Source organism: Cervus canadensis, chromosome 2, assembly GCF_019320065.1.
Source record: "Cervus canadensis isolate Bull #8, Minnesota chromosome 2, ASM1932006v1, whole genome shotgun sequence".
In the NCBI taxonomy this organism is placed as follows: Eukaryota; Metazoa; Chordata; class Mammalia; order Artiodactyla; family Cervidae; genus Cervus; species Cervus canadensis.
The window spans coordinates 33219451-33244392 of NC_057387.1; the positions used below are offsets into that span (position 1 = coordinate 33219451).

Consider the following 24942-nt stretch of genomic DNA (forward strand, 5'->3'; position numbering starts at 1 on the left):
GAAGAGCCATTTGAATTAAAGTATTGTTTCTGAAGGAAATTTTATAAGCTTCCTTCCAGAGTAACCTATTAAGCCACAAGCCACTTAGATGCTTAAATTTTGTTAGATAAGGTTAATATTGCATTTATTAAATATTAATGTAATCCCTCAGTATTTTTTCCTAGTAATATAGATATGTGCTAGTCTTTACATTTGTATTCTATATTCATGTCGTCCTTGTGACGACTGTAGTCTGTTTTTATTTGTGTTGACAGGGATCCAGGATGATCATTTGTTTTCATCAGTCTTTTACTGTGGAATAGAGCAAATTAATTGATCTGATCTATTTGACTGTTAAGACTCATGCGTACTATGTTATTTTTCAAAGATCCAATATATTAAGTATTTTCTGATTGCCATCTATATGTTTTATGTAGCACTTATGGAAGTTACTGTTGAGTGAGACATATTCAATCATAGTCTGCTCAAACTTTGTGTTTTTTTTTTTTTTTTTTTAAGCTTCGAGATTCAACAGAACAGTTTCAAGAATATTACAGGCAAAGATTGCGCTATCAACAGCACTTAGAACAGAAGGAGCAACAGCGACAGATATACCAGCAGATGCTGCTTGAAGGAGGTGTGAATCAGGAGGATGGTCCTGATCAGCAGCAGAATCTTACTGAACAATTCCTTAATAGGTCAGTCTTTTAGTCACTTTTTAAAATATGAGGCATTCAGTTCAGTCGCTCAGTCGTGCATGACTTTTTGTGACCCCATGAACTGCAGCACGCCAGGCCTCCCTGTCCATCACCAACTCCTGGAGTCCACCCAAACCCATGTTCATCGAGTTGGTGATGCCATCCAACCATCTTATCCTCTGTCATCCCCTTCTTCTCCTGCCCTCAATCTTTCCCAGCATCAGGGTCTTTTCCAGTGAGTCAGCTCTTTGTATCAGGTGGCCAAAGTATTGGAGTTTCAGCTTCAATATCAGTCCCTCCAATGAACACCCAGGACTGATATCCTTTAGGATGGACTGGTTGGACCTCCCTGCAGTCCGTCCAAGGGACTCTCAAGACTCTTCTCCAACACCACAGTTCAAAAGCATCCATTCTTTGGCACTCAGCCTTCTTTATAGTCCAACTCTCACATCCGTTCATGACTACTGGAAAAACCATAGCCTTGACTAGACAGACCTTTGTTGGCAAAGTTATGTCTCTGCTTTTTAATATGCTGTCTAGGTTGGTCATAGCTTTCCTTCCAAGGAGTAAGTGTCTTTTAATTTCATGGCTGCAGTCACCATCTGCAGTGATTTTGGAGCCCAGAAAAATAAAGTCAGCCACTGTTTCCACTGTTTCCCCATCTATTTCCCATGAAGTGATGGGACCAGATGCCATGATCTTAGTTTTCTGAATGTTTTTCACTCTCCTCTTTCACTTTCATCAAGAGGCTCTTTAAATGAGGCATTATTTAAAAGCTATTAAAAGCATGCAGTAACTGCTATTTTCTGTGCATAGTGTGAAATTTTAAGGCTTTTTAAGTGTTTCAAGTAGTGTGGAGTTACATAACCTCTTCAGTCACAGAAGTCTGAAGGCTCATCCAGTTTTGTCCTCCTTTTGTTAAATGGTCTTTCACATCTGAGCAAAGGGAGCGGCGAGCATGGTGGTTTCAGCACACAGGCTGAAAGTGGACTGCTTCTGGGTCTGGCCATGTCCCAGGGTAGCTGAAGACCTGGGGGAAATTGCTGTCTTCCGTTTGCTTGCCTCCTCATCTATTTCAGAAGGTTGCCATGAAGATTAAATGAATTAACCTGTGTAAAGTACTTAGAACAGTACCTGCATAGAGTAAACACTATATTAAGTGGTAGCTGTTTTTTTAATGTTATCTTGAGAGCTTTAACTTTCAGATTTTATTGAATTCAGAATATTAAAATGATTCTTATTAATTTCTTCCAAAATGTATGAACTTATTCTTTTTGATTATAGGAGGTAAATACATGGTAACATTTTTTTTTTTTAGAAATCTGTAAACCAGAATATGTATACTTAATTGAGCTAGAGTTGTTGGAAGATTGAGTTAACATATATTAAAAAATTACTTAGAATAACTTCTAGCATATAGGAGGCATGCTATAAATGTTGGCTGTCATCATGATTTAGAGTGGGAAATGGCAACCCACTCCAGCATTCATGCCTGGAGAATTCCGTGGACAGAGGAACCTGGTGGGCTGTTATAGTCCATGGGGTTGCAAAAGAGTCAGACAAGAGTTAGCACACACACATGCATGTGTCATCATGATTATAATTGGGCAGTGCAGTGGTGACTGTCCTTACTTGGTTCAGAAATATTGGAAGTAACCGGCTTGACATTCTGTGTGCTGTGCAAGTCAGTGAGCCTGAAACTGATCCTGTCTTCAGACCTTCACACAAGGAACATTTATAGTGGCATCTAGAGTCTAGGTAGTCCTCTGATTATTCAATTTGAAGATCATTTTCTTATCACCTCTGATCAGATCAGTGGCTTATCAGAATTATACTGCTTTGATGAACTGCTACTTCTGGTTCTTGGATGTTGTCTTCATATCAGTAAAAGTCATGGTTGCAATTTGACTTCCTGTCTTCTTTTTTAGTGAAAGCAGATACTTAACATTGTCAGAAAATAAAGTGACAAGGTTCTGTGATTCCAGTAGTATGGATGTCCTTGCTCAGAAAAAAAATTAAACTATTCAAGATAGTTTATTTTTCCTTAAAGATAATTATGAATTCATTGTAATAATAGAATTCAATATAGATAATAGAATTCATTATCTTAAAATTATAAGAATTTTTTCTTATAATTTAGGTTCAGTTTAGGGCATAACAACTGTTCTCAATTTCTTTAGTGATTAGAATTTTAAATTATACTAAAGGTGAGTATGTTATAAAAATCCATAGAATAATCAGGTCTGTTATAAATATCAATGGATGTTTATCCTAAACTTTTATAAATTAGCTTCATATAAAATTTCTGTTGTTTTCTTAACCTTTCCTTATCTATTCTTTTTTCTAACTCTTTAAAATAATACTTTTATTCGATCTTTTTTTCTAGACCCTCACTTTTATGTACCAGGACATTAAAGTATCTAACTAATACCAAGGACAAATTGAATAGAGATAGAAACTAGAAATTAAAATATATCTTTTCCCCCTTAATGGTTTAGTCTTTCAAGTCATTCTCGCAGCAGAATATCATTTCCGGAATTAAACTTTGCTTCTTCCTTTCCAGAGGGATAGAAAGAGTTAGAGAAATAAGAGTCATGCTATGTAATAGAACTTAGTGAAAAAAATCAACTAAAGTGTGATAGGCTTATTATTAACAGTATTATATCACTACTTATGATATTTTCTGTTACTAATAATTGGCTCTTATTATAGGCATATTCTGCCCCTTTTCCATCTTCCCTAACTTTATTTATTTATGTATTTATTTTTCCATTTTCCCTAACTTTAGAGAGACAAAATTATGTTAGCATTTTAGACTCTCTATACTTAGCATTTCCCACATTTATTTGACTAAAGACTTTTTTTTTTTTTAATATGGGGAGCATTTAACAAGATTAGTGTTTCATAGAAATGCTATTTACTTAAAATTTTTAACTGACAAATATTTAGTAATGGCTGCCAATTCCTCTAATAATTTTAAACTGATCTTTTAAGGTCTTTTAAAAACCCTAAACCCACACATACACGCATGCACAAGTGCACACGCATACACACATACATGAACACTAAATGTTTAATTTAAAAAATTAGAAAATACAGTGAACCACAACACCTGTTGGTAATACCATCCCTTATGTAAAGGGATGTAGTCCTCTCTAATATTACATCCAGGCTGGAGAAAGTGATTCTGGGCCAGTTCTTGGCTAAATCTTGAGAGCCTGACAGCTTCCTCCAAAGTGTCCTTTGGAGCCCTGAGTCCAGAATAAGGAGTCAGGCTAATTCTGACTTGCAGTGAGGGAAAAGCGCTCAGGCTACCTTGTTTTGCTCCCTGTTTAATCCCCCTGGTGCCTAGATCAGAGCCTGGCAAATAGTTTTTGTAGAATGAATAAATGAATTGAATGAGTGAATGTGTGAATAATGGGGATGCCACTTGACTTTGTCCCATCATGGTTTGCACTAGTCATCCATTTCCTAGTTGATATGATATTACTAGACAGTAATATCATTTCATTTCATTTCATGAAATGAAAATGGCTTGTTTTGATTTGTCAGTGAGAAATTTGGTATTGGTGATATTTTTATTATTTTGGGAAATTTATTTTCACGTAAAAAATTGAACCAAAGTTATGCTGGAGAAGAAACAGTTGTTTTTTTTTCCTGTTTGGTAAAAGGTACTTTTAAAAATTCAGTGATACCTCTTATGTCTTATCTCTTTTACAGTGGTAATTATAGGAAAATTTGGATCTTCTTGCAGTTTCTTGATTGTGTCTTAAACTGATGGTAATTTTTGGTACTAAACTTGTCATATATGTTATATGTGCATGTATTTACTGTCTCAGACTTTCAATATTCGATATGTTAGGAATATGACTAAGTTTTTATTTTAATATAATTACATTATTTTATTTTATAGGTCCATTCAAAAGCTCGGAGAATTAAATATTGGAATGGATAGCCTTGGTAATGAGGTACCAGTGCTCAACCAGCAATGTAATGGGAACAAAGGCAATGGATCTAATAATTCTTCTGTAACTAGTTTTTCTACACCACCCCACGACTCTAGTCAGAGATTAACCCATGATGCTTCAAATATTCATGCAAGTACTCCTCGTATTCCTGGCTCAGTAAATCATATACCTTTTCTTGAGGAATCACCTTGTGGAAATCAAAGGTAAGTGCTTTACTTTGTAAGACCTGGAAATGTTAACTTCAAACTAATAAATAGAAACATGGAAAGTTGAATTTCTCTTATCTCTTTTCTTCTACTAACTTCTGAATCTCTTAATTGTCTTTATTCTCCTATTTTTCTTTTTGCTTTCTTACCACCACCAAGACAATTCTATTTTCTATAACCCATCTTACTCAGAGATCATACAGCTTTAGGCTTTATATTCTCCCCAGTTTTTTCCCCTTGCCATTGGTAACTTTCAACAAATAATCTTTTAATTCACAGACTTCCAGGGCATAAAAGTTGTTTTATGACATGGTGGAGAGATTGCAGTAAGAGTCTGGGCAGTTGGTAGTTACAGCAATTTAGACTTCTTACATTGTTTATCTTTTCACTAGTCAGAGAAAAATTTTTATCTCGCTATCATTAGTAAACAGGTGTTAACTTATGCAATGGAAATAGTTGAGCATTTTCTTCATCTATTATAGCATTAAACCACCTTAGAGTGGTTCATTTTAAAATGCATAACTTGCTCCTGGCATTTGTATAGAACTGGCTTTATAGATTTAGTATCAGAAGCTCTAGTTTTATACTTAAGGACATAAATTTATCTAATACTTGCTTCTTTATTACAGTTTCTATAAAACTTTTTCGTGTACCCCTAAACTAGAACTCAAATTTTAAAATTTATTTATATTTCTATCAAAGTAATATACATACATGGTGTAAAAGGACAAATAGGACTTTAAGGCTTAAGACAAAACAGAATCCCTTATCTTACCCATCTTTGTCCATGACTTCTATCTTTAGTAGGCTGCCATTTTCAACCTAGATAGCTGTTTCTTTTCTATGTGTCTCCACATTTCTGGAAAATATGCTTCTATTGCTGTTTTTATTATCCCTTGATTCCCTGCCAGTTAGATTTAGGTACCGTACTACTTACCCACAACACATTAATTTTGTCTACACCTTCTTCTAATATATGTTGGTTTTTCTTTAAAAACTAAACAAAATAGGTTAACTAGTGTTAACATTACTATGGCCATGTAAATGTTATTTACAACTGAGTCATATAGGATGAATATATTTCCTTTTCGCGGAACTTTTTTCCATGGAGAGAGTAATGGCCTCATTTGTGGTGTGCATCGTATGTGTGCACATGCTTAGTACCTATCACTAAACTATCTGCAGATACTATGACAGAACTGTAAGATCATAAAACTCCTCATTACAGTAAAAAATGTCAGGTACTTTTTCTTTCTGTTTTTCTTTCCCCTCTGGGAAACACCCCTCCAGGACCGTTCCTGCTTCACTTTATGTTCGTTACTTCTAAGCCATTTTATTCAGGCCTAGAGAGTCGTGGGATATTCCTTCTCTATTCTCTTGGGAATTTCCTTTGCCTCTTTGCTGTATTGGATTCCCTGTTTTCAGGATCTCATGTAGTTTCCCAGAAAGGGGTACAACATCAGAGAAGTTTCTGAGACCTTCTGTGTCTAAATATTTCATTTTTGACTTTTTAGTATAGCTGAGTAAAGAATCCTACAATGGAAATCATTCCTCAGAGTTTCAAAGGCATCACCTCATGGTCATGTACATATTGAAAAGTCTGATGCCATTGTGATCTGATCCTTTGAATGAGGACCACTGCTTTTTCTACCGTGGAATTTTTTAGGACTTTGTCTCCCCCGATGTTCTAAAGCTTCATGATGATATACATCAGAGTAGGTCTGTTTTACTTCATTTTGCTGGATCCTTCATGGGCTTTTTAAATCTAGATTCATAAATAGTAGAATATTGAAAACATATTTATGTAGCAATTTTCTTACCTCTATTTTATTTTTTTTATATTACTTTTATCTTCCAAGCTCTTTATTATTCTCTAATTTTCCTTAACTTTTTAAATAGATATTTTTCTTGCATTGTTTCCTCTTGTGTTTCTAAGGATTTTAATTATATTTGGGTAGCTTTTGTTTCCTCAATTGTCTTTAGTCTCCATTTTAAAGTTTTGTTTTGTTTTGGCTGTGTCCTATGACTTGTGGTATCTTAGTTCCCTGTCAAGGGTTGGAACCTGTGTCCCTTGCGGTGGAAGCATGGAGTCCTAACCATTGGGACACCAGGGAATTTCCTGGACTCTGTTTTTTTTATTTAGGAGGCTTTCTTCAAGCATTTGTAAGAAGTGAGGTATTTTTTTAAAAATGGCTAGTTGGAAGGAAGGGCCACAGGTATGGATGCATCTGTTTACCTGTTGGCCTCACAAAAAAGTGATTAAATAAAAACATTGTTTATTGTGGGATCCTCAACTGTCTAGTTTCTGTTAGTCTTTTTCTCTTGGACCAGATAATTGTTCTAAAGAGCAATCCAGTTTCCTCCTTGGGTTAAAATTTAACCATAGTGACCAGGATTCTGTAACTAAGCAAGGAAAAGGTAGTGGACATCTTACTATGTAATTTGTACAGTTCAGTTCAGTCGTTCAGTCATGTCCGACTCTTTGTGACCCCATGAATTGCAGCACACCAGGCCTCCCTGTCCATCACCAACTCCTGGAGTTTACTCAAACTCATGTCCCTGGAGTCGGTGATGTCATCCAGCCATCTCATCCTCTGTCATCCCCTTCTCCTCCTGCCCCCAACCCCTCCCAGCATCAGGGTCTTTTCCAATGAGTCAACTCCTTGCATGAGGTGGCCAAAGTATTGGAGTTTCAGCTTCAGCATCAGTCCTTCCTTTAGGATGGACTGGTTGCATCTCCTTGCAGTCCAAGGGACTTTCTAGAGTCTTCTCCAACACCACAGTTCAAAAGCATAATTTTTTGGCACTCAGCTTTCTTCACAGTCCAACTCTCACATCCATACATGACCACTGGAAAAACCATAGCCTTGACTAGACGGACCTTTGTTGGGCAAAGTAGTGTCTCTGCTTTTTAATACGCTATCTAGGTTGGTCATAACTTTCCTTCCAAGGAGCAACCATCTTTTGATTCATGGCTGCAATCACCATCTGCAGTGATTTTGGAAGCCCCAAAAAATAAAGTCTGACACTGCTTCCACTGTTTCCTCATCATTTCCCATGAAGTGATGGGACCACATGCCATGATCTTAGTTTTCTGAATGTTGAGCTTTAAGCCAACTTTTTCACTCTCCTCTTTCACTTTCATCAAGAGGCTTTTTAGTTCTTCTTTACTTTCTGCCATAAGGGTGGTGTATCTGCATATCTGAGGTTATTGATACTTCTCCCGGCAATCTTGATTCCAGCTTGTGCTTCCTTCAGCCCAGCGTTTCTCATGATGTACTCTGCATAGAAGTTAAATAAGCAGGGTGACAATATACAGCCTTGATGTACTCCTTTTCCTATTTGGAACCAGTCTGTTGTTCCATGTCCAGTTCTAACTGTTGCTTCCTGACCTGCATATAGGTTTCTCAAGAGGTGGGTCAGGTGGTCTGGTATTCCTGTCTCTTTCAGAATTTTCCACAGTTTATTGTGATCCACACAGCCGAAGTCTTTGGCTTAGTCAATAAAGCAGAAATAGATGTTTTTCTGGAACTCTCTTGCTTTTTCGATGATCCAGCAGATGTTGGCAATTTGATCTCTTGTTCCTCTGCCTTTTCTAAAACCAGCTTGAACATATGGAAGTTCACAGTTTATGTATTGCTGAAGCCTGGCTTGGAGAATTTTGAGCATTACTTTACTAGTGTGTGAGAGGAGTGCAATTGTTCGGTAGTTTGACCATTCTTTGGGATTCCCTTTCTCTGGGATTGGAATGAAAACTGTAATTTGTACAGTTTGACTTAATCTTTTTCCCAGAATGGCGTCTCATTCCTTCCTTACAACTAACTATGCTTCGTGTTATAGAATCTAGCATCTCTTAACAAATGGCTCCAGAGAGTAATTATGACTGGGATCAGTGTGGGTTATAAATAAATATTATAACCCCCAAAGAAATAAATGTTAGAGATTTAAAAGGTAAATTAGTTTCTGTTTTGATATTCAAAAACAGTAAATGGTACTTGAATTTCTTTCTATTCACACAGTTCATCAGAACTTTCGGTCATTAAGCCACCTCTTGGAGATTCTTCAGGGAATCTATCAAGATCAAGAGAGGAAGAGGTAATACTTAGGGGAAGGAGGTTTTGTTATTTTTATTTTACTTGCAAAGGAAGTATATTTACTTGTCAAGGAATTCTCAATTTAAGGAAAGAACCATCTTTAAGTAGTCCTTATTGTTAATGGTGGTAGTAATCTCAAGCTGGTTGAGTTTTCACTGACTGAAATGAAGGGGTTGCTGAGAAATCACATTTTGAGAGTATTCATATTAATGGTTCAGTGGTGACCTTGGTGCATGAGTTGGAGCTGTGTCACTACTCTTTGAAACCTGTGGTTAGTTAGCTAAGATATTTAATATCTTTACTCCTTTGGACTATGCATCAATACATTTGTTTTTTGCTTTGGAACCAGATATCCTTCCCTAACTAATATATACCTTCACTCTGTCTTATTTTCTCTAGTTCAAATTTTAATCCCATAAACACAGTTATTATTTTAGATGCTTATGGGACCAAACAGGTGACATAAATGAATAAAGTTGATTATTTTTGTGATAAGTTCATAGGAATATTTGTCCCTTTCACAAAGAAATATGCTGACCTAATGTTTCCAGTTCTTTTGATTTTCAAGAAAACCTAGAAAGTTGGATTTTTATGTGAAATCTATTTTTTAAATGACAGTGGATTTTTAAAAAATTTAAATACACTGGAGAAGAGCAAGTAAGGTTGTAGCTCTGCCACTTCGGCTATAAAGCAACCCTTAGTAACTATTATTAATGTGACATTGGCCATGTAATCAACGAGTCATTCCACTCCATTTTTCTTATCTACCTGTGTTATTCATTTGGTAGTCAGCCTTTCTTGTATATGGCTTAATGGAAAATGTAGTATTTCTAGTCAAATACATTGATATGAATAATATAAGAATTCAATTCAGTTACATAAAACAGAATCTAATATATCAGGTTTACCTCCTACTCCCCAGTGAGGATGTTTTGCTGAATACATAAAAGTTTGGGTAGGGAGATGCATAATCTCTTCATTGATATAATCACTATGGGTTCTAGAGCTCTCAGCATACAATCAGAGCTGAAGTAATTTGCCTTTGGAAAGTATGAATGTCAAGTATATACACAAAGACAAAGTTTAGGTGGGTCTCTGCACCACACCCAGCCTGGAGGGCTTTGTTCGTGTCCAGGATCCAGTCCTAGTCTGGGTAGCAGGATGGTTTCAGACGACACCAATGGTAGGAGTCACCAAAGCTTTTACATGGTGCTGTTCGAGAGTTCTCCTTCTCAGAGGAGGGATGTGAGCAGACAAGTTGACAGTTGAAAGTGGAAATGAGGCTGAAATTAAAGGTCCTGATTAAAACCATTTTTACAGTTTTAAAAGGGTGTTTTACAATTTGAATTTGAAATAGTAAAGTAGTCATTGCTGGAGATAATGGTAAACTTTTTTTTAACCCTAAAGTGATTACATAACAGTATTTTATATTTCCTACTTTTAGAAACATGAACAACGGTTTGTTGTAAGAACTATAAATGTGGGCTGTTTTTTTTCTTGACAGTTGAAGAGAACTTAATATAAGAATGCATATTTTTATGTTTTGTCATCGAAAAGAAGAAAAACTTGAATGTCTATGAGCTGTCCAAGCTCAGTTTAGCAATGAGTAGCAAAAATAGAAAAATTCGGTTTATTTTAAATTTGCCATTCAAAAGAATGTATGCTTGTATTGATAGTGAACGGTAAAGTGATAAAGTGAATAATACAGTTCAAATGAATTTAAAATGGGATAAAGATGAATTCTTTCAGATGCTTTTTTTCATAGAATGACTTTCATATTCATTCTGTCCATAGGATGACAAATCAAAGAAGCAGTTTGTTTGTATTAATACCCTAGAAGACACACAGGCTGTTAGAGCCGTGGCTTTTCATCCCGGGGGTGGTCTGTATGCTGTCGGTTCAAATTCAAAAACTCTGCGAGTGTGTGCCTACCCAGATGTAATTGATCCAAGGTAAGGAGAGAGGGTTTGTAGTGCCATTTTTGCTTTAGTTTTTAATTTAGCTATATGGCCCCCTTTTTAAGAATTGCCTTTTCAGTAGTGTTTTTCTTCTCCTTTTTTTAAGCTTTTACAGTTTTGTTTTCAATACTTAGGAAATACATATAAGAATCACCAATTAACTTTATAAGTTGTTTTTCATAAAATGTTTTTAATTAGGCCACTGTCCACTCAGTAGCCTAGTTTTCTTTATTTCTGTTGTTTTTTCTAATTTTTTAAAAAAAATCTGCAAGATCCTTATATTCTAGTTAAATTACATAAAGACAAAGTAATGCTAGTTATGGACTTGGAGAAAAATTTAAATGTCTTATACTAATAGCTTCAAAGGAGTATTAGGTTGAGGTGTGTGATATTTGACCATTTTGACCTAGAAAGATTCAGTTTTCATTTGGTCAACCTAACTATGATTTTACTGCCTTGTTTAAACAGATTATGGGATTTGAAAATAAGGGATATATCTTTAAAGGCATATGTTGCCAAAAAAAAACAAAAACAAGCATATGATGTTATGTATTAGGTATACAACTAATTCTTTAAAGTTACTGAGAAAGCAAATATCTTAGATGTAATCTCACAGAAAACTGGATTTGGGCTCTTTTTTGTCACTTTATTTGTTAAGGCTTTTACTGTCAAAATAAATGGGCATGAACTATTTGGTAGATTTTGTGGTTAGAGAAATGGCCACAAATGGAATAGTTTTCATACCAGTAGACAAAAACATTCAAGCAAAACAAGCCACAGAGCTTTAAAATTTTAAATATGAACAGCAGTACATGTCATAATGTGTTTTAGAAATTTTTTACAACCCTTAAGCCTTTTTTTATTATAACATGTTTGGAGAACAGAGGGGTGAGATTATTTATTTATTTGCATTTTTTGGTATATCTCTGTATCTGAAACTAGAAATTTAGGCTTTTGGTCTGTAGTAGCATTTAAAAGTTAAGAAAAGGAATATGGATCATGTTAGGTGATAGTAATGTCATTTTTGGTGCTAGAGGGTTATATGAGAGAGAACAGGCAGAATTCCAGATCAGAGAGTGGAAAAGAGCAACAATTAGGAGGCAGCACCAAAGACTTTATATGTTTAGGGTTCATCTGATCTTAAACTGACTCTCCCTTTTTGTGTTTTTCATGCTGGCACAAGTGTTTCGTAGACTTTTCTTGATTAAACTGATTTATATGAAAAATAAATTCTTTTTTTAACAAATATATTTTGAGCTCCTTCTCTGTGCTAGGCTTTGGGGATAGTTGAGAGTAAAACAGACATGTTTATTGACCTTATGGAACTTCTGTTTTAATGGAGAAGGTGGACATTATCCAGATAAACACACTCATAAATGTAATTATACATTGTGATAGTTGCTATGAAGAGAAGGTTCAAGGTGCTGTAACAGTAAAATGGGGAGGTGAGGGGACTGGGGAGTCAGAGTAGGACCTCTTTGAAGAAGAGGTGTTAAAGTTGAGATCTGTGGGTGAATAGAACTAGCCTTGTGAAGACGCCTGCGGGGCGGGCTGCGCTGCTGGCGGCTGCCGGAGAGAGGCAGGGTCAGGGGCTGGCCGGGAGACCCCAAAAAGGACAAAGGACAGGAGGTGGGGTCAGGGGACCTGTCATGGGGCCAGTGGGGCCCGGGCGAGGTCGACGGCTGGTGGGGATTGGAAGGGGGGCGGGGACCCGGGAGACTGGGGGGAGGTCTGGGCCTGGAGGCGAGAGGAGTACTCAGAGGCACTGGGATAGGGGTCAGGGCATTAGGTGAGCGGGTCAGGGCTTCCCTGGCTGCTCAGCTGGTAAAGAATCCGCCTGCAATGTGGGAGACCTGGGTTCGATCCCTGGGTTGGGAAGATTCCCCTGGAGAAAGGAAAGGCTACCCACTCCAGTATTCTGGCCTGGAGAATTCCATGGACTGTATAGTCCATAGGGTCGCAAAGAGTCAGACACGACTGAGCGACTTTCACTTTCACACTTTGTGAAGACAAGGAAGAAGATAAGGTTAGAGGGATCATGAAGTGAGAAAAAAATAGCTTGGCTTTTTAAGGAACCAAAACAAGTTCAGATTGGCTGGAGTATGGTGAGCGGAGTGTGATAAGCCTACAGAAGTAGATGTGAACTAAATTACGCAGAACTTTATGTCCGTTTTGGATTTTATGGTGACTGCAGAGGGAAGCTGCTGAAAGTTTTCAATAGAACAGTACTGTGATATAAACTTTGGGTCAGATGACAGTAAGATTAAATGCTAAGAGAAAGGTAGGAGGCTGTTGTCAATGGCTGGTGTGATAGCAGTGTGATGGAGCGAAATGGATGAAGGTAAAATCCATTTAAAGAATTAGTTGGCCCACTCCAGCGTTCTTGCCTTGAGAATACCAGGGACGGGGGAGCCTGGTGGGCTGCCGTCTATGGGGTCACACAGGGTTGGACACGACTGAAGCGACTTAGCAGCAGCAGTAGCAGCAATGAACTCGATATGCAACTGAAAAGAGAATCTTTTGATCTGATTTATTTTCTCTCTTTTTATCACTATTAAACACCTTCTAAGAATTGAAGATTTATCAATATTCTTTCTTGTTCTTTAAAAATTTCTTACTTATGAAAATTTTAAGCATACACAGAAGTGGAGATTAGTACACTGAAATGCAATGATTGTCAAGAGTTTTGTTGTATTTGCTTCATCCTTTTTGTTTGCTGAAGTATTTTAATGGATATGTCCTTTCACCCTTTAAGATGGATCTCCAAAAACATGTATTAATAAATTTTCTTACAGAGACTTGATATTATCATTATACCTAATAAGGTCTTAAGTCTATTTTTTTTAAAGTACAGGTAAGAGGCTACTACTCCACTAAACCAATGTTCAGTTCAGTCGCTCAGTCGTGTCCGACTCTTTGCGACCCCATGAATTGCAGCACGCCAGGCCTCCCTGTCCATCACCAACTCCCGGAGCCTACCCAATGTTAGCTTCCCATTAAAGGCCAAGCTCTCAAGGAGCATGGCATTTAAGACCTTCCTCAGTTGGACTTGTAGCTGCTCACCCATCCTGTCTTTCTCAGTCTCTGGAATGCCCCAGGTTTCTCCCAGCCCCACAGACTTTTTCCCATGCCGCATGCTGGACCGGTCTCTTTGCTGTGTTTTATGTTCACTGAAGCAGTTCACCTGCTTTCATCTTTTTGTATAATCATTCTTCCTGTCCTTTAAGGCCTAGTACCTTGTACTGGACTATAACATTTATATTCAGTACTTCCTTTACTGTATGTGGATAGTCATGAAACATCTATCCCTGCCAGATAGTAAACTCAGGACAGCGCTCTAGCTGCTATTATTTTTTCTCTATCCTTTGTCTTCTCTTTGCCCCAGGCAGTTGCTCATGTTATATGTTTAATAAATGCTTATAGAACTTTTTAAATTTGGAAGCACTATTAGCTCTTTTTTAGAAATCTTTTGAGCTTCTGAATTAAAATCCATGAAAAATATGTGAAATGAAGACTTAAAAATATCCTGTTCCATATGTGGTCTGAAATAAGACTCAAGATTAGTATAATAATGGTTAATAATTTTATGTTTGAATTTTGGTTTTAAATATGCCTTAAATTTGTTTCATCTAAGATTTTGAAGAGTGTTATTAACATGTTGTCTGATACGTTTTTGCTCTCTCCCTCAAGAACCATGATACAGAAACTTCACATTCATTTACTAAGCAAGAAATTGAAATATCTTTTTGCAATTTTTCTTTCCAGTGCACATGACATACCTAAGCAGCCAGTGGTACGTTTTAAAAGGAATAAACATCACAAAGGATCCATTTACTGTGTGGCCTGGAGTCCCTGTGGGCAGTTACTTGCAACAGGGTCAAATGACAAATACGTCAAAGTGCTGCCCTTCAATGCAGAGACTTGTAATGCAACAGGTAGGGGCCGAGTATGTAAGCAATAGCCCCCTAGTGTGTTCTTTATGTTTCCCCATGTGTGTCTCTGATACAGCTCTGTACTGTTTTTGGTAAGATCTAAGAATATACCCTTAAGAATTGTTTTACGTTCCCATTGCTTGCATTTGTGCGGCATTATTCTTTTTTAGTAAGTTCTTACAAGGTGGCTGGGTGAATAACTTCCAGAATTGTATTCGTGAATATTTTCTAGAGTATCTGTTTTTTTCTTTCATTTTCTTTTGAGATAAAAGCGAAGATGGTAACTCTGTATATAGCTCTGTTTTAGTGATGATGGTAACTGAGTCGATATTTTGATTTCTTGAAGATTTTTTTTTTATTCAGTAAAATGAAATTGATTATTATATCAATCCCCAAATGACTATAGAGCGTACCATTCTACCATTCTCCTCCTCTTGGTCAGTTTGGAGGCAGTTTAACAATCTTTAAATTATCACAGTAAGTTGAGCAGCGTCTTTTTTTAAAATTCTTATTGCTGTTTCAGGACCGGATCTGGAATTTAGTATGCATGATGGGACAATTAGAGACTTGGCATTTATGGAAGGCCCAGAAAGTGGTGGAGCTATTTTGATAAGTGCTGGAGCAGGGGATTGTAACATTTATACAACTGACTGTCAGAGAGGACAGGGCCTCCATGCTCTGAGTGGACATACTGGTATGTGATATCAGTCTCAGATGCTACTCTTCTTTTTGTTCATCCCATGCTTTTTTCCCCAATGCATTTTCATTAATGAGGGTATATTGCATCAAAAGGGATTTCTTCAGGAGAAGAACGTTTTATTTCAAAAACTAAGTCATGAACTTTGGTAACAGCACAGTAACTGTAGCTGACATTTTCCTGTTTGCTAAAGCCTTTACTTACGCACATAATTCCTTAATTTAACCCTCACAACAACCTTATAAGCCTGAAGTTCTGTCTCCATTTTATACGTGAAAAAAGCAAGACTTGAAAAGGCAAAAATGACTTGCTCATTATCTTATGGCTGAACATGACAGAACAGAGGTATCTCCCCAGGTCTCTCCCTTCCAAAGCTGCTGATGTAACCCCGCAATCCTGTGTTTCCTCTTTGGAAAATTTGCCATAATTTCAAATGGTACTTTTTTTTTCAGTACTGGTTATGATGTCCTGAAATATTTGACTCACCATGAAAGGTTTATGATTTTGATACAAGTTTTACTGAATTTAATTTTTTGAAAATTGCCAATATATTTGATATATCTGGAAAATCTCTACCATAGAGTTTGAGTAACTAGATTATAAACACGCTCAACAATAAAGAATACTTAGCTTTGAATGTATTAGAGAAAATTACTGTCCCACAGTAATAACTGACTCTGTGATCTTTTATAGGGCATATTTTAGCACTTTATACTTGGAGTGGCTGGATGATTGCATCTGGTTCCCAAGATAAGACAGTTAGGTTCTGGGATCTTCGAGTACCAAGCTGTGTTCGTGTTGTTGGCACAACATTCCATGGAACTGGTAGGTTTTTCTGGAATTTAAATACATTTATATGAGAAAGAAACTTTATAAATTGCATTGACCTACTTCTTCTCCCCTGAAAAATATATTAAAAAATAGGAACAATATAAACTAAATACTTGGTATTTTATTGAGTAAATTCTTACTTTAAATTTACTTTAAATTCTTAAGTGCCTTCATCTGTTATTTTATTTGTAAAAATAATATTCAACTAAGGAAACCGAGACCCAGGGAGATTAAGTATCATGCACCAATTATTCTGTTAGCAGGGCATTTTAGAACCCAGAGCTTTTAAAAGAACATTTTTAAGTGCATACATATGGCAGAAATTGAAATTGAACAAAAGGTTATAGATCATTTTCTTCTACTCCCACTTCTTGGTGTCTTTCCCTAAGGGACCAGTTTCTTATTTATTATTCTAGAAATACTCTGTGAGTATATAACCAAAATGTTTGTGTATATTATAATTTTCCTTCTCCTTTAAACACACATATACACAAACACAAATTGTAGCATATTTGCCTTACTTTTTTAACTTAACATGGATTGCTCCATGTAAACTGAGGTTACTGCTCTTTTGTGTTATATAGATCACCTTTTAAAATATTGGTATCTTAAGAGTGACACAGTATTCTGCCATTATTTTTATTTTAGAGTCCCTTTTCTGCCTTTCTATTTTTTAATAGCAATTCTAAGGTACTTCTCCAAGTGAAAACGCCTGTCTTACATTCTTAATTTTTTTGTTTTCTTTGAAATGCTTTTTCCTCTCAGCTTTCATGGACATTGTTCTGTAATTTGAATCAACTCAGATATGTTCTTCCACTTGTCTTCTCATGGTCAAATGTTTCTCATATTTGGTCTTAGCTCTTTCTAGCACCTCGCCAGAAAAGTCTTCTTTGCCTTAATTGGGACCTTATTGTTATTTCTATCTTTGAATTCATTTATTTCCTTTAGACTTTTTATCAGTACTTAAGACTATATATTTGTGTGTTTTTTGCTGGTCTCCTTCAATATAAATAGATTTTAAGTTTCACAAAGGCAGCAGTCATATATATTTTATTTCTCAGGGTAGATTTAGCACCTACCATAGTGCCTGGCCCAAAGCAGTAGTGTTATAATAACTGTTGAATAAATGAACCTAGATTTCTGTCGTCACCATAAACTTTACATGTGTAAAGCTAAACGCATTATATCCTCTCTTCTTCCCATTTTCTGTTTTTGATAATGGTTCTCTTATTAACTTATGCACCTAGATTTGAAATCTGGGGCTCATTTTTCACTTCTTTTTTTTTGCCCCCAGTCAGGCAGTTAATTGCCAAGACTATTGATTCTTTATTCAGTTTTTTCCTGAAATCTGTGTGTCAACATTCAGGCTTTTATTCTCTTGATTATTTTGCTATTCTATCTTTTCTTCCAGTGGGTTCCCTTCTGTAGTCTGTCCATTTTAGTTTGATACACACTTTCACGTAGATTAATCTTCCTAGAGCACTCCTTCGATCATGTAAGTCTCTTGCTTAGAAACCTGCAGTGATGTTGTACTCTGTACAGGAACAAGCTCACACCCTATAGTCTGGCTTTCAAGATGCTTGACAGGTTTAGCCCTAACCTGCCTTTATGTCTTAGCTACAAGCTACCTTTTATATTAATGTGTTAAATCAACTAACTCCAGCCAAACTAAACTACCTATCCTTAAATGTTTTTATTCTTTTCCTTTAAACATCTTCTCATGTAATTCTTCCTGATAGCCTCTTTTCTCTATCAAAAATTCAAGCAAAGATTATTTTTGATTACATGTATGTGTAATACATGTAAGTGCATTCTCTCTTGTTTATACTGTTTACTGTTCTTCAGGATCTAATGTATGTCCCCTTTTTCTGTGAAGTCTTCCCAGGCCACTTTGGTCTACAGTAGTGTTTGTGAACCTTATTTTCATTATTGCTTCCCCTAAGGGGAAAAACAAAATTAATTTTTTTCCTAAGAAGAGAAATTAAATACTAAGGCATGAGATTTTGGTTTGGTAGGGCTAAACTTTGAAGGGCTACAAACCCTTGTTAACATTTAGGATTTTTTTTGTCCCCTGAGAACCATTTTGCACCCCCTTGGAGGCATTGTTGTGTGGCATAAAGGGTCTGACCTGTGGACTCAGAGCTTATTTTTTGTTCAGTTCCTGTTGGTAGTTAATCATATGTTGCTTAGAGATATTTCTCACACTGTGTCCTAAAGCATATTTTGTTATTTAATCTTTTGTTCCCAGCTAGACTCTGAGCTAGGCATAGAATTCTGGACACTTAATCAGCAGTGAGAACACTGCATTGGGAAAAGTGGCTCATCTATTGCACTATAGGTAATGCTCCAGGGGGTTCTCTCTGAGGACCAAAAGAAAAAAAAAAAAAAGATATTTCTCATTCCTCACAGAATCTTGCTTCTAAGGATGCAAGTATTTATTAGTTGACTATTGGATTCTTCCATAACTGAACAGTATTAACGAGCTGTATTAAATCTTTAGTGTATGATTCAGTGAAAATAAATAGCTGTTGACGTTTAACTTTTTTGAAACTTCCATTCCTTCTGCTCTGTAGGCAGTGCAGTGGCATCTGTAGCCGTAGATCCCAGTGGCCGTCTTTTAGCCACAGGACAAGAAGACTCCAGCTGCATGTTATACGACATAAGAGGAGGAAGAATGGTACAAAGTTACCACCCTCACTCCAGTGATGTTCGCTCTGTCCGATTCTCTCCTGGAGCTCACTACTTGCTAACAGGATCCTACGATATGAAAATAAAGGTGACAGACCTACAAGGTGATGGCAGTTGCTCTTCCCCTTTTTTTTAAGTCTTTCCTATTGTATTTGGGATCTTTCTTGTATGTTAATCTAGTGTGATTGACTGTACATCATTTTCAAGTTTCAGTTTTATAGTTTTTATGAGCAAATTACTTGGTAATGTATTGTGATGAATTGTGACAAATTATTAAACCTAATGAATAGTTTTACTTTTATTGTTAAATGGTTTCTAAAATATTTAAAAGAATCAACATTTATTATATTGGATCATTTTGAGTTCAATGATAGTAAATGTTAAAATATACATTTATGTACTCCTATTTACTCCTACTTTAAAATACTTAGGGTATTAATATAATCTGTATATTTCCAGTATCTAGTTTTGTTTTTAAACATATATTAAGCAGATGTTTATTGTATACCAACTAGGGACAGATAGATGAATAAGACAGGTAACTTTCTTACAGATGGAGATTATACTTTAGAGGCCAATAAAAAGCAAACTAATAAACAGTGTAATTTTAGGTATTGGCTAGTGCTATTAAAAAATTATCAAGGTAAGAGAAAGTAACAAGGTAGACAGGGGAAACCTATGCTAGACAGGCTAGAGGGGGTCTCACCAGGAAGTGCCCTTTGCACAGAGACCTGATGAGAAGAACAAGCCATGCCGGGACCCTAGGAACAGACCACAGGTCAAGGTGCTGAGGCCGGAACGGGTTTGGTTAATCCTGACACTACAGGAAGCTAGTGTGGCAGGAGTTTAGTGAACCAAAGGAAACAGAGGCAGGAGAATAAACCAGAGGCAGGGTTTTGTAGGCATTTTAAAAAGCAGAATAAGAATCCTTTGGAAGATTTAAAACAGGAAGTGATATGGTCTGAAATTTTAAAAAATAATTTTGAGTTATGGGGACAGTGGATTATAAGTATAAATATTAGTGAGAAAGCAACTGGACCTGTTGGAGATGATGGTGGCTTGGACTAGGGTTGTAGAGGGGGAGGTGTAATAGTAAGAAATGACTGAATTAGGAATGTATTTTAACTTGTTTCCATTAGATTTGGGCAGGGAGAGAAAAGGAATCAGTGCTGATTCCTAGGTTTTTGGCATGAGCAAAGCAGATGGTACCATTAATTGAGATGAGGAAGACAGGTAGAGAGAGGAACAGGTTTAGACAAGAAAATCAAGAGTTTGCTTTAAACAAGTTAAACTTAAGATGACTGTTAAGGCAATCAAATGAGATGTCAAGTAGCTACTTGTATACTATCCTGAAACTCAGGTGAGAAGTCAAGGTTGGAGATGAAATAGGCATGGATGGTGTAAGTATATAAATGGCTATGGTAGCATGGTACTAGATGAAATTTTGTAGGAGGTGAGGGAGAAAGGAAACAAATTTGCAAGCTGACTGCTGGGGTTCACCAGAATTTAAGCCAGGAAGAAGAGGGCAGTCATCAAAGGAGACTGGGGTGTCGTGGCACTGAAGTCTAGGAGACAGGAGGAGTGAGCGAGTTTCAAGGGGAGAGTGGCAGCCGTGTCTCGTTGCTGTGTAGGTGTTACCAAATGCTGCTCATGTAAGTAGGTCTTCAGTAACTTAAACTGTTTAAACTTTCCAATGTACTATATTCGTGTGTTAGGCTTTTATACACTGTAGTATCTTAAAGTAATAGGAAGCCTATGAAATCTATACATATTCTGTGATGTAAATCAAATCTCTTTTCTTTAATTTAGGAGACCTCACCAAACAGCTTCCTATAATGGTGGTCGGGGAACACAAGGACAAAGTGATTCAGTGCAGATGGCACACCCAGGATCTTTCCTTCCTGTCATCCTCTGCAGACAGAACTGTAACCCTCTGGACTTACAATGGATAGAGTACAGCCCGTGCCAGTCTACGCAGTGAAAGCAGAGACTTAAGACTACTGAGTTGTGAACATTACGAATTTGAAGAACATGGGCTGACCTGGAAAGTGGGTTAGCATGAGGAAGCCCCTTCTTACCATGTACCCCTGTGATAGGAGCTGTTGCTGGTGGTATTCTGCAGTGCTTTGAGTCTTCACGTGAGCGCGTGCTGCTGTGACCTGCTGTCTGTAGTCTTGTTGCCAAAGCCTGCGGAAGAACTCTTATGTTAGTGTGCCCTCAAAGTCAAGGTGGATGATGTGTGTTCAGTTTAGTATTAAATGCATTCCTTGGTCTTTGCCTAAATAACAGTTTTATATACATACTGAAACTGAACTATACTTTAAGCATATTACTACATGTAATGCAACCAAGTTCTACACAGATTAAACATAGGTATTCAGAAACTACTTTTGCTTTTCTCACACCCCTGAGGATACTGTATCACTTTTCAGCTAGAGGTCAGAATTTTATGTCTCTCCAGAGTTACATTGTTACTTTAACTAAGGATCATTATGGAGTTTTAAAATGGATGGAAACCTGCTTGTTAGTGCATTATGTGGTATAGACCTTTTCTTTTTTCTTAAACCCAGGGATATAATTATTACTTTCTCATATTATTTTGTTTCAGGCTTAAAAGGTAAACGTGTTTGCTTCAGAAACTTGTTCATTTCAATTTTTTGAATGCAACAAGATACCTCCCTTCTAAACTGTACTGTAGGCAGAGCAGCAGCATTATGTGATGCAACACTTGATGGTACAGTAAATTTACTGGCTAGCATTTTTCCTCTTAAAAATTTAAAACTTTGCCATAGACTATAGCATGGCTTGAAATGCTATGTCTGCATGATAATTTAAAATGGGAAATTTAAATTTTGCACTCCAAAAGCTTATTTGGACTTTTTTTCTTGCACTGTTTTGTGTAATTCAGAATAATGGTTTTATTTCTATGGTATTGTAGATCCTAACATTTATGTACCTTTATTTTCATATTGTACAGTAATTTACTTTAAATTATTAAATAGGCTATTTATTTTAAATGCATTTGAGTTGGTTCTAATTATTGAACTGTCTGTGCACTGTATGTAGCAAGCATTTTTAATCTATTGTATACAAGTGGAAAGGGTATTAGAAGTGTAACTGTGCTATTATTTCAATAAAGACCTCTTCACACCTAAACTATTCCTGTCTCAGTGTCTGTGGTTTTAAGTTTAGAATGCTGTTTCTCCAGTTTACTCGGCAGCAGTGCGGCCAGTGGATGAGCCCCACAATCACTTTCTTTTTAAATTTCTTGTAGTAATTTACATTTTTATTTTATTTATTTATTTTTTCCATTTATTTTTATTAGTTGGAGGCTAATTACTTTACAATATTGTAGTGGTTTTTGTCATACAGTGACATGAATCAGCCATGGAGTTACATGTATTCCCCATCCTGATCCCCTCTTCCACCTCCCTCTCCACCCGATTCCTCTGGGTCTTCCCAGTGCACCAGGCCCGAGCACTTGTCTCATGCATCCAGCCTGGGCTGGTGATCTGTTTCACCCTAGATAATATACATGTTTCGATGCTGTTCTCTCGAAACATTCCACCCTCGCCTTCTCCCACAGAGTCCAAAATTCTGTCTGTACATCTGTGTCTCTTTTTCTGTTTTGCATATAAGGTTATCGTTACCACCTTTCTAAATTCCATATATATGTGTTAGTATACTGTATTGGGCTTTATCTTTCTGGCTTACTTCACTCTGTATAATGGGCTCCAGTTTCATCCATCTCATTAGAGCTGATTCAAATGAATTCTTTTTAACGGCTGAGTAATATTCCATTGTGTATATGTACCATAGCTTCCTTATCCATTCGTCTGCTGATGGGCATCTAGGTTGCTTCCATGTCCTGGCTATTATAAACAGTGCTGCGATGAACATTGGGGTGCATGTGTCTCTTTCAGATCTGGTTTCCTCAGTGTGTATGCCCAGAAGAAGTGGCATTGCTGAGTCATATGGCAGTTCTTTTTTTTTTTTTTCATATGGCAGTTCTATTTCCAGTTTTTTAAGAAATCTCCACACTGTTCTCCAGAGCGGCTGTACTAGTTTGCATTCCCACCAACAGTGTAAGAGGGTTCCCTTTTCTCCACACCCTCTCCAGCATTTATTGCTTGTAGACTTTTGGATAGCAGCCATCCTGACTGGCGTGTAATGGTACCTCTGTAGTTTTGATTTGCATTTCTCTGATAATGAGTGATGTTGAGCATCTTTTTATGTGTTTGTTAGCCATCTGTATGTCTTCTTTGGAGGAATGTCTGTTTAGTTCTTTGGCCCATTTTTTGATTGGGTCATTTATTTTTCTAGAATTGAGCTGCAGGAGTTGCTTGTATATTTTTGAGATTAATCCTTTGTTGCTTCATTTGCTATTATTTTCTCCCAATCTGAGGGCTGTCTTTTCACCTTGCTTATAGTTTCCTTTGTTGTGCAAAAGCTTTTAAGTTTCATTAGGTCCCATTTGTTTATTTTGCTTTTATTTCCAATATTCTGGGAGGTGGGTCATAGAGGATCCTGCTGTGATTTATGTCGGAGAGGGTTTTGCCTATGTTCTCCTCTAGGAGTTTTATAGTTTCTGGTCTTACATCTAGATCTTTAATCCATTTTGAGTTTATTTTTGTGTATGGTGTTAGAAAGTGTTCTAGTTTCATTCCTTTACAAGTGGCTGACCAGTTTTCCCAGCACCACTTGTTAAAGAGGTTGTCTTTTTTCCATTGTATATTCTTGCCTCCTTTGTCGAAGATAAGGTGTCCATAGGTTCGTGGATTTATCTCTGGGCTTTCTATTCTGTTCCATTGATCTATATTTCTGTCTTTGTGCCAGTACCATTTTTAATCCTTCCCAACTGCATAACTTTTGTGTCTTCTCTTATTCACTATCTAAAGAACTTTCTACCCTGAATATACTGTGAAAGTTGATTAATAAAAGCCAGGAAAAATGTATAAATTCTAAGTTAGACTGCAGCTACATTGAATTGAGTACGTTAGAAATGAAATCTGATTAGTTTGTGGCTATTCAATAGTACCGTTTTCCTACCTCTCAGGTATGCAGAAGGGAATTTTGCTAAAAACATGCCATTCTCCTTTAGTGTACTTTCATACTTAGCACTACACATTCTAGATATTATAGCAGGTCATTCAGTGTTAAGTTTAAAAGTAGGAAAAAAAGGTGGGGGGCAATTTCTTGAGGTAAACCAGATCAACTTAATGGTAAAAAGTGTTCATAAAATTACGTCTTCTACCTCCATCACTGTCAGGAGGAAAACTTGAAGATCCTCCCATATGTGGGTATTCATTTTCACTTTGCAGTGCATTAGATAATAAGCACTAAAAATTACCCTATTTCAATAGCTGTCTGGTTACATGTCATTTTTCCTGTGCATCCATACTGTCTTCTGCAGGGAAGTAAATAGATTCTTGGAGGTTCATGTGAAAGAGAAAACTGGACTATCTACATTCTCTGACTCCTCAGTTGGGGGTTCATGGAAGGAGAGTGGGGATGGGAGGGTGGTATAGACCTTAATTTCTCCCTGGCAGAAGCTTCAGAGGTCTGATTCAAGTTTCATTTTTTATTTTATTTTTTTGGCCATGCCATACAGCTTGTGGGATCTTAGTCCCCTGACCAGGGACTGAACCTGTGTCACGGCAAAGAAAGTGCTGAATCTTATCCACTGGACTTCAGGGAATTACTCAAATTTCATTTTTTAAATGTTTAAGTGTTTTTAAAAATTGAGGTAAGCCAAAAGACATAACAGTGAAAGGGTAACCCATGAAATCAGAGAAAATACTTGCAAGTCATGTCTAATAAAGGATTAATATTCAGAATATATAAAGATCTCCTATCAAAAATCTAATTAAATGGGCAAAAGACTTGAACAG

The 24942-nt window shown here is 36.7% G+C and overlaps 1 protein-coding gene across 3 annotated transcripts in view; it reads left to right on the top strand.

Annotated features, from left to right (window-relative positions):
* WDR47 (WD repeat domain 47) overlaps positions 1 to 22207 on the top strand; it is a 65226-nt gene extending 43019 nt beyond the window's left edge. For 2 of the 3 annotated variants that reach the window (XM_043460460.1, XM_043460458.1), the window contains exons 7-15: positions 499 to 677; positions 4591 to 4848; positions 8871 to 8946; positions 10740 to 10897; positions 14669 to 14838; positions 15353 to 15529; positions 16226 to 16357; positions 18937 to 19155; positions 20861 to 22207. In XM_043460460.1, coding sequence (XP_043316395.1) covers positions 499 to 677; positions 4591 to 4848; positions 8871 to 8946; positions 10740 to 10897; positions 14669 to 14838; positions 15353 to 15529; positions 16226 to 16357; positions 18937 to 19155; positions 20861 to 21003 — 1512 coding nt within the window. In that variant the 3' untranslated portion in view covers positions 21004 to 22207. The remainder of the gene's footprint in view (positions 1 to 498; positions 678 to 4590; positions 4849 to 8870; positions 8947 to 10739; positions 10898 to 14668; positions 14839 to 15352; positions 15530 to 16225; positions 16358 to 18936; positions 19156 to 20860) is intronic. The other variant, XM_043460459.1, reaches the window with a different exon arrangement.
* The last annotated feature ends 2735 nt before the right edge of the window (positions 22208 to 24942 follow it).